Source organism: Nuphar pumila, chromosome 6 (genome assembly GCF_984573655.1).
Source record: "Nuphar pumila chromosome 6, dmNupPumi1.hap1.1, whole genome shotgun sequence".
In the NCBI taxonomy this organism is placed as follows: Eukaryota; Viridiplantae; Streptophyta; class Magnoliopsida; order Nymphaeales; family Nymphaeaceae; genus Nuphar; species Nuphar pumila.
The window spans coordinates 128,409,111-128,423,239 of NC_143254.1; the positions used below are offsets into that span (position 1 = coordinate 128,409,111).

A 14,129-nucleotide genomic window follows, 5' to 3' on the forward strand; every position below is an offset into this window, starting at 1 on the left:
GAGTCTCAGGATTTTGATAAAGCCAAAATATGAATTTTGAATAAAAGCTTTTTGAAAACTGACTCTTTTTATCCATGAGTAGGCCTACTCATGGATAAGCACAACGTGCAGTGCATGGTCACACGCACCAACATCTCCCACTTGGACATAAGACTTGCTCAGTTTGCTCCCACTATTGTGGGCTTCCTTGAACTGATTATGGATTTTTTGTTAAGGATTTTCTTCGTAATCATACATATCTTAATCCCATACGAGCAACATGCTTGGTAAACAAGTCTTCTGCAATGCCCTTTGTTAAGGGATCAACTACCATATCCAATGTAGGAAGGTAGTCCACAGATATTTTATTATTTTCAATCATATCATGTATGTAGTTGTATTTTACCATTTTATGCTTGCTCTTAGAGATATCAGCTCCACTTTTCATTAGAGCAATAGCAACTTGATTATCACAGTATATCTGCACAGGTTCACATAATATATTTATCTTTACGTCTTTAATGAACTTGTTGATCCATACTGCAAATGTTGTGGTTGCATTACATGCGATATACTCAGCCTCTTGAGTATGCTGAGCCACATAACCCTGTTTCTTACAAGACCACGCAATGGCTCTTCCTCCAAAGAGGAAGATGTAGCCAGAAGTAGGTTTGTTGTCATCTTTTCACCATGCAAAGTCAGCATCAGAGTATCCAATCAAATCGAGGTTGTCAGCTTGAAAGCTCAGTTGCAAGCCTTTAGAACCTTTAAGTATCAAAATATTCTTTTGACAGCTTGCCAGTGAGGTGATCTTGGATTACTTTGATATCTGCTAACAAGACCTACAACGAAGCTTATGTCAGGTCTTGTACATAGTATCACATACATTAGGCTTCCAACAGCCTGAGCATAAGGAATTTCAAGACTTGATTGGCCCTCACCTGAGCAATCACTTTTGCTTAAGTTTACTTCTTTTGCAACTGAAGTTCCAATAGGTTTGGAGTCATGTATTCTATATCTTTTTAGAATATAGTCAATGTACATTTCTTGGCTTAGACAAAGAGTCCTTAATCTTTGTTTCGGGTGATTTTAATTCCCAAGATATAGGAAGTTTCACCCATATCTTTCATTTTAAAGTTGGTGTATAACCATTTCTTTGTGTTGATTATCTTTTCATCATCATTACTAGTCAACAGAATATCATCAACATATAAAGATAGGATACATAAAAGACTCCCATTTTTTCACACATATACATAGTGATCTAATTGATTTGGTTCGTATTCGATCTTTATAATGGCTTTATAAAAAGCCAAGTACCATTGTCTTGGTGATTGCTTTAACCCGTACAAGGATTTTTTTAATTTGTACACTTTATCATTATTTATCACATAACCTTCTGGTTGGGTTATATATATATATATATATATATATATATATATATATATATATATATATATATATATATATATATATATTCTTTTAAGTCACCATTTAGGAATGCAGTCTTTACATCCATCTGTCATATGTCCAGATCATAATAAGTAGCTATGGATAATATTATCACGATGGACGTAAATTTTGCAACTGGCGAATAGGTTTCCGTATAATCAATCCCTTCTTTTTGAGAAAAACCTTTCACAACCAGTCTTGCTTTAAATTTGTCTATAGATCCATCAACTTTATATTTTTTCTTAAGAACCCATTTATAACCAACTGATTTTCTTTCTTCAGGAAGATCAGTTAAATCTCAGACTTGGTTTTTTTCAATAGAATCAATTTCTTCATCCATAGCCCTTTTTCATTCTGATGCCTCTTTTGAATTAATTGCATCAGCATATGAGAGATTATCGATCAACTCATCAAGGTCTACAGAATAGCAGAGTTCCTCATACAAATACGCATAGTAGTCATTCAAGTAGGATGGAGGAGCTCTAGACCTTTTACGACCACTTAGTCCTTGAGATATAGAGGATTCAAAATCAGTTGGTTCATTGCCTAACTGTTCCACAGTTGGTTTATTACCTAACTGTTCTACAGTTGGTTCATTGCCTAACTGTTTATCCTGATCATCATGATCATCCAGCAAATCAAATGGATCCTCAATTGGATCATTGGATTCATTGTTGAGATTTTTCATAAACTCAACATCTCTACCCTCAATTAGTCTCGGTCGTTGGTGATACAATCTGTAGCCTTTTGATCCATTTGGATCACCAATAAAGATATATCTAGTTGATCTGTTATCCAATTTATCCATAGTTGGATCTAAGATTTTTACATGAGCTATAGATCCCCATCTCCTGAGATGATTTAGATCTGGTTTCATACCAATCCATCTTTCATATAGAGTTGTTGGGACAGCCTTACAGGACACTCTATTTAAGGTATACATATATAGTTGTATTTACAGCTTCACCTTAAAAAACTTTAGGCAGTTGTGCACCTGCCAACATAGATCTAACCATGTTCAAGAGGGTTCTGTTACACCTTTCAGCAACACCGTTTTGTTGTGGTGTTCTTGGCATGGTTCTTTACCTATTAATGCTAAGATCTTTGTAATAATTATAAAATTCATTTGAGGTGTATTCACCACCTCTATCAGATCTCATAATTTTAATGTATCTACCAAGTTATCTTTCAACTTCATTCTTGTATTCTTTGAATTTCTCAAGTGTTTCTGATGAGATACAAATATCCATATCTTGAGAAATCACCAATAAATGTTATAAAATATAACATGCCACTATGAGTTTGGGCTCTAAAAGGTCCACAAATGTCTGTATGAATTATTTCTAATAGTTCAGTAGCTTGAATAACATTATGTGGAAAGAGTTTTCTTGCTATTTTTCTGAAAATACAAGATTTACACTTTTCAAAGTGAGATTCATTAAAGGTAGGGATTATTCATTGTTGTGCCAGATTTTTAATTTTCTTTAGGCTTATATGTCCAAGTCTTCTATGTTATGCATTTACATCAATAACTAAGGCACAATCAATATAAGAGAAATTTTTTTCTTTATTGTCAGATAATTTGAACATCCCATGTTCTTTATCAAATTTTTTCTCAAATAGGATTCTACCATGCTTTCCCATAGTGACCTTCTCAGGGACAAAACAAACCTCAAAACCTTTTTTAGTCAAGGCTGGTACTGACACAAGGTTTCTTCTCATTGAAGGAACATAAAAAACATCTTTAAGTAAAACACTAGTCCCTCCCACATTGAGTCTGTAGGACCCAACTCGTAGAACATCACTATAGGAGTTATTGCTCATGTAAACCTTGTGCTCTCCTGGTCACAGCTCTTTAAGATCTACAACTCCATCGGTGAACTTGGCTATGTGTCCAGTAGCCCCAGAGTCCACCCACCATCCTAAGAGCTCTTCATTCACAAAGTGACATTCAGATACAACATAAATAACTTCTTTTCCATCATTCTTCATGTTTGAGTTGTTGTATCTTTCACCATTCCAGTTGCTGTCATTATTGGATAACTTTGTCCTACAGTTCTTCTGTATATGCCCCATCTTGCTACACTTGAAACACTTGACCTGTGAGCTTTTATTTCCTTGAGATTTGAAACCTGCATTTTGCCCTTTATGGAACTTGTCATTACCCTTCTTCTTAAAATTATTATGCTTAAAGGGTGCCCTACTATGAGATGGTGTATCTTGAACCATCATCAATTCTGACTTCTTTTCTTTAGCCATGTATTCTTGTTCTATGGCAGGTTTAAATTCTTTGAATTTAATCTTAATGCAGTTGTCACCATTTTCCATGAATGTGGGAGACTATTCAGTATGGTGAACACCTGCATTATATCTGGAATTACATTTCCAGCAATGGTTAGGTCTTTAGCCATGACCAACATCTTATTTACATGGTCTACTACACAGTCACTCTCTTTCATCCTATATGAGTTGTATTGTTCGAGTAGTAACTACATGTGAACTTCGGATGTGGTGTCATATTTGGTGGATATTACCTCTATCATCTCCTTGGCGGTCTTATAATCTTCAAAAACTCTAATCAAATTATCATCCATGTAGGTGAGCATGATGGTTCTCGCCATCAAGTCATCTTTTTGAAATTTTCTGGGAATTCGCCTTTTCTAAACATGAAAGTTGGTCTCGTTTAGCTTTTCGGTTTTTCCTAGTTCAAAGGCACAAACACGACTAGCCATTTTATACTAAAATATATTTATTTTATATTTTTATTTATTTATGGCAAGTCAGCACAAAGAGACAAATAGACAAAAAAAAAGGTTACGTCAGTTTATATTGAGAGCAAGACTTTAATTGTAAATAGACCTATTTTTGAGTCTTAAACAGAATTTCGAAAAAGTCAAATGTTTTAGATTAAAAGAAACAAAATTTAAAAAAAAAAATTTAAAAATAGTTTCGGGTACTGAAAATGAAATATTGTTATTTCTAACAACTTTTCAAAAATTTCAAAGTCGCAAACCTGTTTTTGCAAATTTTAAAAAGAAAGGTATGCGGGTTAAAAATAAAATGTTTTTAACCCCTTTTTTGAAATATTCAAAACTTCTAAAGGCAATGGGGTCTTTTTACCCCTCGGGCTATATAAGCCCTAAACCTTTCGAAACAGGTTATTTTTTGGGGTATTTCTCTCTCTTCTTCGATGGAGCTCCAGTGCGACCGGAGGCGACTGGGGTGTTTTCTGGTCGTTCTCCGGCGGCGATGACACGGTTCTTTGGTTGGGTTCGCTCATCTTGTGCAGGCTCTCTCTGACAACAAACTCATAATTGTTCCACTGTCGAAGCTTCCAGAAACATCGAGAAAATGGTTTTTCGACCATTGACTAGCGACGATAGCTCAACCCTGTGATTGGGTTTGCTTCTCTTGACGCAGGCTTCCCCTACATGCAAACCTGAGGCCAAACAGTGGCCCAAAACCGGTTTTCTCGGTAACTTAGAGTTTTGCCCTTTCCTGACTTTCTATTTTATGGTTCTGTATTCTGGTGAATGAGTTTCTTTTTTTTCCAAAAAGGGAGCAACAAAAAAAATGTCGGAGGGCTTCTGGCCCTACTTGCTCGGTGCTGCCGAAAAAAATGACAGTAGACCGATTTTATCCAGCGACAGAAAGTGTATTTTTTCTTCTTCTTTTTTTCCTCGGCCTGTCTTTCTGTTTCCCCCTTTGTTTTTTCCTTTTGGTTTGCAGAGACAAACAGGAAAAAAAGATCGCCTCTTTCGTGAAGAAGCCGAGCTTTTGTTTTCCCTTTTGGGTTTTCAGAGACAGACAGGGATAAAAAAGAAAAAGTTTCTTTCGTGAAGAAGTTGAGCCTCTGTTTGCCTTTTTGGGTTTTTAGAGACAGACAGGAAGGAACAAGAAACAACTTTTCTTGAAGAAACTGAGCCTCTGTTTGCCTTTTTGGGTTTTCAGAGACAAAAAAAACGTAAAAGAGCAGACTTACCTGTTCAAAGTTTTTCCTTTTCCTACAGGTTGAAGGCAACACAACTTGGGGAGCGTCTTCGAACCTCGGCTCTGATACCACTATGGAGGCTGGCGCAACAGAAGCACCTCCAGTAAAGACAACAACAGATTGGGGTTGTTGAGAGAGAAGGGGAGAAGGAGAAGCCAATACAGACTTTGAGGTTTGCTTTGAAGGCTTCTTTCTGTTACATAGTTTGTTTCTCTGTGTGTATATTTTAGGGGTTGAGTCCCTTATATTTATAGCCTTCAGTTTCTCTCTCTCGGCTCAACAATCAGTTGAGAGAATCACGATAAGTTCGAAGATTTTGATAAAATCAAAATATGAATTTTGAATAAAAGCTTTTTAAAAACTGACTCTGCTTATCCATGAGCAGATCTACTCGTGGATAAGCACAACGTGCAGTGCATGACCACATGCACCAACAGATCCTCTCTCTGACTTTAAGGTATCAACAAAGTTAATGGTGACTCATGAAAACTTGTAATATAAAAAATGCCTGTTTGCTTTTGCAACCTTAACTAAGAAAATTTTTGGTGAAAAGAAAAAAAGTTTCTATCAATCAAACGGCCCCTAAAGGAAAAATTGCATAAAAATTTATCTTCAGGAAAATGGTTGCTGCAGAGTGGAGGAAGAAGAGTAGAAAGGGATTAAGAGAAAAGGAGAAAAAAAGGAAGGAGAAAGAGAGAAGAAAGACAAAGAAGAAGAGAGAAAGGAGAGAAGAGAGACGAAGATGAAGAAAAGAAAGAAAGGAGAGAGAGAGAGAGGCACCCCTTTTGGGTTTTGGATTTATAATCTAATCCAAACTCATGTATATATTTTAGGGTTTTTTTTGCAAAATAGTCCATGCCTTCAGCCCTTTGGCAAATCCGTCCACGTTTTACAGTCATTGCAAAAGAGTCTTTCTGTTGGGTAGGTGTAAACTTAACTATGGTTAGGCATTTATCCTAATTTAATGGTAACAAAATTTACTTTTATAGCCCTTGACTAGAAGATGACTACCCAACACTACTTTATGGCCTGTTTGGAATCTCAGCGCTGGGATGGGCGTTTATGCATTTGGTGGTCCTTAGGTAAAATCTTGGTCAAACTACCTAGGTAGTCCTGTTTGGAATTTAGGCACTCATGCATTTGGGATGGGAAGTGAAGCCCTTTTTCCTTTGTATTTACACTAAATAATGGATTTGGCAGCTGCCACTTCTTCAAATGCATAAACTTCATAAACGGACATCCCAGCTACAGATTTCAAACAGGCCCTTAGCATTCTCCAAACCCTAAATTACTCTCACCCGTGCCTCCACGCTCTACACATCCTCCTTACTAGGGACATGTCAGTCATTGGGATCTCTCTCTCTCTCTCTCTCTCTCTCTCTCTCTCTCTCTTGGTAGGCAAGCTGGGATAATACAACTTACCATCGGATTTTGAACTTGCAACGTCCCAATTAGGGGTGTCAATGGGTCAGGTTTACCCACACCAAACCTTATACGGTCCGAGTACGGTGATAAATAAGAAAACCTGATTAGGACCTGCGTCCGGACTCAAAGGTTTGTTTAATAGATGGATCATGGTATAGTTTGTGAAATTTTATACAAGACCCGAGCCCGACCCGAGTCTCGATTAAGACCCACAAATTTTAAATGTAAAAATAATAAAAATTAGTATTTTATCGGGTATGGCCTGAGCGTGGTTGCCTGTAATTTTTTTTGGGTCCGGGTATGGTTTCTCTTATGATGGGTCTGATTAGACCTGGGTCTGAACCAGATACCATACCCGAAAATTGGGGCCAGGTCTGGTTACACCTAGGTCTGAACCAAACCCAACCCATTGATACACATGGTGACGTGCACTAACAGCTCCTACCAAACAAGTGGAGCCCCAGTTGGTGGGATCTCTCTCTCTCCCAAATAGGCCCATGTATTATATATACAAGGAAATGAAAACCTACAAAATGGGCACAGTGATAAATGAAACCTGCTAATGGATTTTCATTTTTTTTTTAATTCTAAGGGTACAAATATGATATATATGTTTATTTTTATAGGAATCACTTGTTGGTGCATTTGATTCCATGCATGGATACGTTTTTATAAGGTTTCAAAAATCAACAACCTACAATTTTAATAAAATTTTGAGGCTCCAAATACCATTTTTTCATCCAAAATGCACAATCCAAGTGTTGATTTCTAGTAAATCAATCATGTTCATCAAAATTTCAAAAAAAAAAAGTATAAAAAATCGATTAGCATGTTTCATTTAGCACAATGCCCATTTCTCTCTCTCTCTCTCTCTCTCTCTCTCTCTATATATATATATATATATATATATATATATATATATATATATATATATATATATATATATATATATATTCTTTCATCCATACTCACATTTTCTGAATTTTATATATCGTACCTTTGAACTCCCAACTGTACCGAAAACCCGCACACTGTACACATGTGACATAGCACTCAACAAACATTGGTAGAAAATTTTGGTTAATTGTTTAATTATATCCAAACTTTAGAGATATATGAATAGTGGTTTCTCATGGAGGACCTCAACAGTTTTACCAATTGGAGGCCTAGCTCTGCGGGGTTATGGGAGGCAGGACAAAAAAGAAACTTGGTAAGTATTTGAAATTTACCTTTTTTTTTTGAAAAGCAAGCTGGGGTTAGGCAGATCCCTACCAGATAACTCTTAAAATATGTGGCAGACGGATTCGAACCTGGGCCTTCAGCTTGGCACAGGACCCAGCTTACGACATGGGGTACCACCTCGGTGGTACCCTTTCTTTTTTTTGATAGTATAGAGAATTTGAACTTTTGTTCACAGAAAAAACAAATTTGAATCCAATTGCCAATTGTTGGATTCAATTGGAACAACCATATCCATATACCCACACCATCCTTATGCAAAGTCTAAAACCACCCTCCGATACAAATGGATATAGGTCAGTGGAGTATCCACCCTATATCCACTTGTTTTTAGTTTAGACATCCAATCTACCGTACATGGATTACTGGCCGTACACGAGCTGGACCCGTGGCCAACATATTGGGTTCACAACCAATCCAAATTGGATTCTGTTGGATATAGTGCTAGAGTCAGATCCGAAATTGGAACAGGTCAGAATTTCAGCAGGCTCTTACTCTCATGATCTCATCTGATTGTTTTTGGGTTGAATCTTATCAAAATACATGGGACATCTTTGGACAATTCAAATTCATACATAAAAATACTTATAATTCAAAATCATACCTAGTTTTATCCTGTGCTATTCAAATTCATGTACTTGGTAACTGTTCTCCTTTTAACTATAGTCAATAATTATTAAATACAAAAGTACAGTAGCATGACCCTCATTAAATATGCTTTTCTTCGCTCATTTTATTAGTCTCTCCCTCTCTCTCTACATAAGGGCATTAACTATGTTTAAGGATAAAATTATGAATTTGAGGGATAGTAGACAAGCCAACTGAGGAATAGACCACAAGTATGCTTTTGGTTAACCATAAAATAAATGAATGAATTATCAAATTTTTCAGGTTGGAATCTGAAGTATGAAAAACTTTTAGGTATGCTTTTGTAAATAACCTAAAGATACAACAGATGCACTTTCCTAAATCCTTTTCTTTCAAATGAAGTTTAAGAAACAAAAAACTAAATCAAGCTTGATTGGCCTAATAACTTGCTCGTTTGGCTATATATCACGGCAGAAGCAAGGGCAGTAGTGGCAAAAAAATTTCATTCATAACATTTTCTAAAATGACAAAACTATACACTTGTTATTTATGGAATGTTAGATCTGCTCTGCCCTTTATGTTGTACTGTTAAAATGTTAAATCATAAAAAGTTGGATATCCTTATTCAAAACAGTGGTCAAGCAGCCAATACCACACATCCTCTCCATGCAACTTCTCCAAAATAACAAATATCCAAATGTTTCTCAAAATTATAACATCCAGATGAAAAAACATTAGGACACTTCTCCAGCATCATTGGGGTGGCAATATGTACTAGAAAAGTCTTCTTGATTGCACTCCAACTATTCTAGTATACAAACATATAAGCAACTGCGTTTTTTTTTTTTTTTTGTGTGTGTGTGTGTGTGAGAAAAGACATCAAATTGTCATTAGCTTTCTCAATTTTGTTTAGCGGACAAATATACTTCCAAAGCTTGGCACACATTTACTTTGTGCTCTAGAGCTCCACTGTGCGTCATTCAATCAATTATGAAACAGGATTGATGATTCATATTTGGCAACTATGCATCACCCTTCTGTGCTAACTATAGTAAAAGTTTCTCTTTTGCTTGTTTCCAGGTCATAAACAAAAAAAAAGAAAGTTCTCAAAGACAATTATTATGGACAACAAATATGTCAAAACCATTAAGAACAAATAAAAGGCATATTTTGCAAGATGAGCCCTACAGATGACTGGAATCTGGATATCAATACATCAACACCAACAATTATCCACAGGATGAAAGAACCAACATTTTTTCTCCAAAGATAAACAGAATTCAACCCAAGAGAGAAAGGACATGCTTTTTCTAGTTTCCAAATAGGTGGAACATTCAATCCGATAAGGACCTACTTTGGAGAACTCATGGTAAACCCCTACAAGCTAAAATTTGTGAGAAATGCAAACAACACTGGAATGTTCATCAAGCATGTTAACCACTTCTACAACCAGAAAAAAATACATACAGCAAGGAAAGCAAAACAAGGCATTAATACATTGGAGCTTCCACCTATATACAATTGACATTCAGTCATGAAACAAGACCGACGAACGATCACACACAGTGCAGTTTGAATCTACATCAGAAAACACCCGTCATAGCAACATACAATTCACAATCAGCAATGGCTGAATCTTTCAATTGATCAAGATTTCTGTACATGATGAACACATTGATGCATCACTAGACCAAACCACTTGATTCAGAGTAAACATGCGCTGCGGACAACTGCACAAACCAGAACCATGAGTTACCAATTTTCCTTGACGATCTTCAACTTCTCAAATATGTATTTCCCTTCTTTGTACTTCTGTGTTTCTTCATAAGCCCTTTCATATTTCCATCCCAAAATCTCTCGACATTCACAGCAATAAACATCAGCAACAGTGTGCAGTCCAGTCATTAGCTGCCTGTCTTCTTTAGGCCCTATAACTATGTTTGTTGCATGAGCAAAGAGAAATGCTCTGCCATTTCTTCCCTAGAACAATTTTAAACGCGATCACTACACTTCTGCAAAACAAAAACTGAAAAGAAAATGCAAATTTTTGGAAAAAAACAGTTGCCAAATAGTTCAATTCAGCAAACCAAAATATGAGCAACTATGATGAGCATTTCTAAACAAGTATATAAAAGTCAGTCAACCAGGGCTACAAAGTATCCCAAAATCAAATCAGATGCTAAGAAAAGAAAGGGTTCTCATAAATAGATGTTGAAAATACAAATATCATATAACCAGTTTCTACAAAAATTAAGAAGCAGATTCACCTGAAACGCTTTTGAAATGATATCATCATGGAGAGAGACATGATTCCGGCAATTGCAGCAACTGTATGAACGTGGCCCAACCAATTCGGCCATCAGTTCTATTTCACTCTACTCAAAGGATGACACTTTACTCTGTCAAGATCACTAAAGCAATACACAAGGTCAAAAAAATGAATCAAAGTTAAAATTTAATCAGGAGAAACTTTCAGTTCGTCATTTAACAAAATCAAATCCATCTTACAATTTACACTAAGAATCTCAAAACTCAAGCACAATTTTCAAAATCCATCTCACAGTACACGATAAGAAACTCAAAATTCGAGAGTAAAAACTAATAACCTGGGATGACTGCACATCGATGTCAAATTATACACCCAAAAGTCGGAACATAAAATAAAAAAACTCATCTTGATTACAGAAAGACATACCAAAATTATACCAGACTTACAAAATTGAGACTCAATATGCATCGGACTAAGCTCTTATCAGCGGACTATTTGAGGCCAGCTACTAACTGAAACCTAAAACTACACAATCTACAATCAAAGTCTGAACATGAACATCAGCCTTTTGCTAAGATCAAGCTTTTAACTAGAGCAAGCGACAAAAGAATTTCATCTTTGAAGAATTCACCAAAAAGTTCACGTCTACAGCAAATCATACACCTATTTTAAGGCAGATTAACAGTGTTATTGGATCAAACCTGCGAAAAAAAAATCATGGACGAAAAATACACAGAAACCAACAAAAAACGTATCAATCAAACTCAGACTACTGCTTGGAAAAAAAAGATAAATTCATAATTATTTCAAGCATAACAAAAACAAGAGCGACCCACCCCACTTTCTTCCTGCCAATAAATTGCCTGAATATCTTCCTTCGCACCAAGCACGGCAATTCCACAGCAGGGCCAGGAAGCACAATCCTTAAGAGATTTGGCAGAAACCCCCTTTATTAGATAATCCTGAGAAAGACAGGCTTTAGTATGAAGATTGAGAAACAAGATACGCTCAAAACAGAAAAGGAAAATTCGCCCCCACCACGCTATCCCTTTCCCCCAAAAAACCCCAAATCCCAACCCCCCAAGAAACCTTTTCAACAGGAAAAAAAGGACGCAAAAATGCAAAACCGATGACAACCACCTTCGCGTTTCAATCGAAATAGACGAAAGGAGAGCTACCCATCACAAGATCTCCACCCTTTTCCAAAACCCATTGAGGGTGAGGTACGATAGATACTCCCACCAAGCAGACTACCACCCAAAGATAAACTCAAAAAGAAGGAAAAGTAACGATACAGAACCGATGGTAGGCCATGAAAATCAAACTGCAGCAACCATTTTCTTGATCTCTAGAGAGAGAGAGAGATAGGTTTCCTCATATAAAATAAAAAACCATAAAATTATCGATACAATTCTCAGAGGAGAAATAAACCAACCTGCTTTTTCGGCTAGGATCACTCAGAATAAGTGGGGATTTTTTTGGTCAACCGCAACGAATTATCTCAGAGTTTCTCTTTTTCATCGATTCTCAATGATAACACGCATGATGCGACATTTTCCCCATAAATTTTTATTATTATTTGTAATAGAATATATGCAAAATATTTTGCGTACTACTAACTTTGGATATGCTCAATTGCTCGTCTGAATTTATTAACAAGGTTACTTAAAAAAAATTTAATAACAAGGTTGCGTGGACCCATGTCCCGGTTTTCCTCGACAGGAAGCACGAGGCCGTTCCTCTGCCTACGAAGGCTCAGCTAACTTGTAGGGACACCTGTGAATGTCACTAAGTGGGAGGGACGTCTATAGTTCCAAACTCAATGGTGGCATCCATACAAGCGGCAACCGAAGATGCGAGATTTAGATTGGACCCAAAAGTTTGATTTTTTTTTCAAAAGTGGCACAAGAGGAGACATATTTTTTTTAATCAATAAAAAACTATTTTTTGAATATTTTAATATTAAAAATAGTTTTTATTAAACTAAAACTAAAATATAATAAAATATTATTTAAAAATATTAAAACAATGTCATAAGTGTCATCAAGGACACAACCAAAATTGCGTGTCCCTGTGACATAGCCTACAAGTGCAACCAATATTATTACATTTTACTAATAACGTTGTAAAACTTTATTTAGTTAATAATATCGACAATTTTTTAAAATATCACAATATTTTTTTACAGATCAAAGAATCAATAAGGGTGCATTTGAATCCCTCAATCTAATCAGATCTGATCTTTGAGATTCATATATTACTTACTGGTACGCGGATCTGTAGCCTGACCATACCATGTGTATTGCCTGACTGAAGCCTGCACTGCATCTGGATTGTATGGAGTATCTCCTAATTAAAGACCATCCATGAAAATGCCATCTCCTAATTAAAGACCTTGCATAGGCATTGGGGACCAGGGTCGTAGACTAGCAGTTTTACGCCTTGGGAATGTTGACCATGTGTATGGCAGTTTGAGTTATATATATATACGAGTGATTTGTAGCTGCGCAATCCATACGTGCGCAGCTCCAAACGAGACTTTGTTGAGTGTCCATCGCGTGTGTGATGATGCCAAGCGTTTTCTCCAGCAAAAAAATGCTGAAAACCGTCAAAAACCACCCAAAAGACCTTTAGCAGCAGTTCTGAAGCGCTACTAAAGGTCCCAGTTTAGCGGTGCTCGAAACCTAAACTAAAAAGCCTTTTTTATGTATAGGACACTTCCCATACGGGTGTTAGCAACGCTTTAAAGTGTCGCTAAAAGTCACAGCAAAGGTGAGACCTTTAGTGGTGCTTTGAAGCGCTGCTAATGTTAAAAATGCATTTTTTGAGCCATTTTTGTGTGCTAACCGTCCATCACTTGCGTGATTCCTCTGTAGCTACGCAGATATATATATATATATATATATATATATATATATATATATATATAGAGAGAGAGAGAGAGAGAGGCTGTCTCAGACCTTTTATCTCTTAGACGGTGGCTGGCCCATTTACAAAACATACTTCTTTGTGTTTTTTGTTTAATCTAAGCCCGTATATGTGATCTCTATGCTTTATTTAGTAGAAAACAAGTATTAATTTAAGCATTTTTTTTATATTTAAATCCATTTTTGGTTCAATTAAAAAATCAGCACCAAAAACTTGATTACCTAAAAATAAAAAATTCTTGATATACTTATTCACTCC

General features: G+C 36.2%; 1 protein-coding gene across 3 annotated transcripts; it reads right to left on the minus strand.

The window, feature by feature from the left end:
• Positions 1-10,158: 10,158 nt before the first annotated feature.
• LOC149836167 (protein yippee-like At4g27745) lies at positions 10,159-12,495 on the minus strand. Of its 3 annotated transcripts, XM_090010820.1 has the most exons (5): positions 12,084-12,263; positions 11,780-11,905; positions 11,370-11,644; positions 10,942-11,085; positions 10,159-10,654 (listed from the first exon to the last, which is right to left on the minus strand). In XM_090010820.1, the coding sequence occupies exons 4-5, from the start codon at positions 11,032-11,034 to the stop codon at positions 10,427-10,429; spliced, it is 321 nt and encodes a 106-aa protein (XP_089866946.1). In that variant the 5' UTR covers positions 11,035-11,085; positions 11,370-11,644; positions 11,780-11,905; positions 12,084-12,263; the 3' UTR covers positions 10,159-10,426. The 3 variants fall into 3 exon arrangements, with proteins under 3 accessions (XP_089866946.1, XP_089866945.1, XP_089866944.1); XM_090010819.1 differs by lacking the exons at positions 11,370-11,644; positions 12,084-12,263 and adding an exon at positions 12,379-12,495; XM_090010818.1 differs by lacking the exon at positions 11,370-11,644 and having other exon boundaries at positions 12,084-12,261.
• Between the last annotated feature and the right edge of the window lie 1,634 nt (positions 12,496-14,129).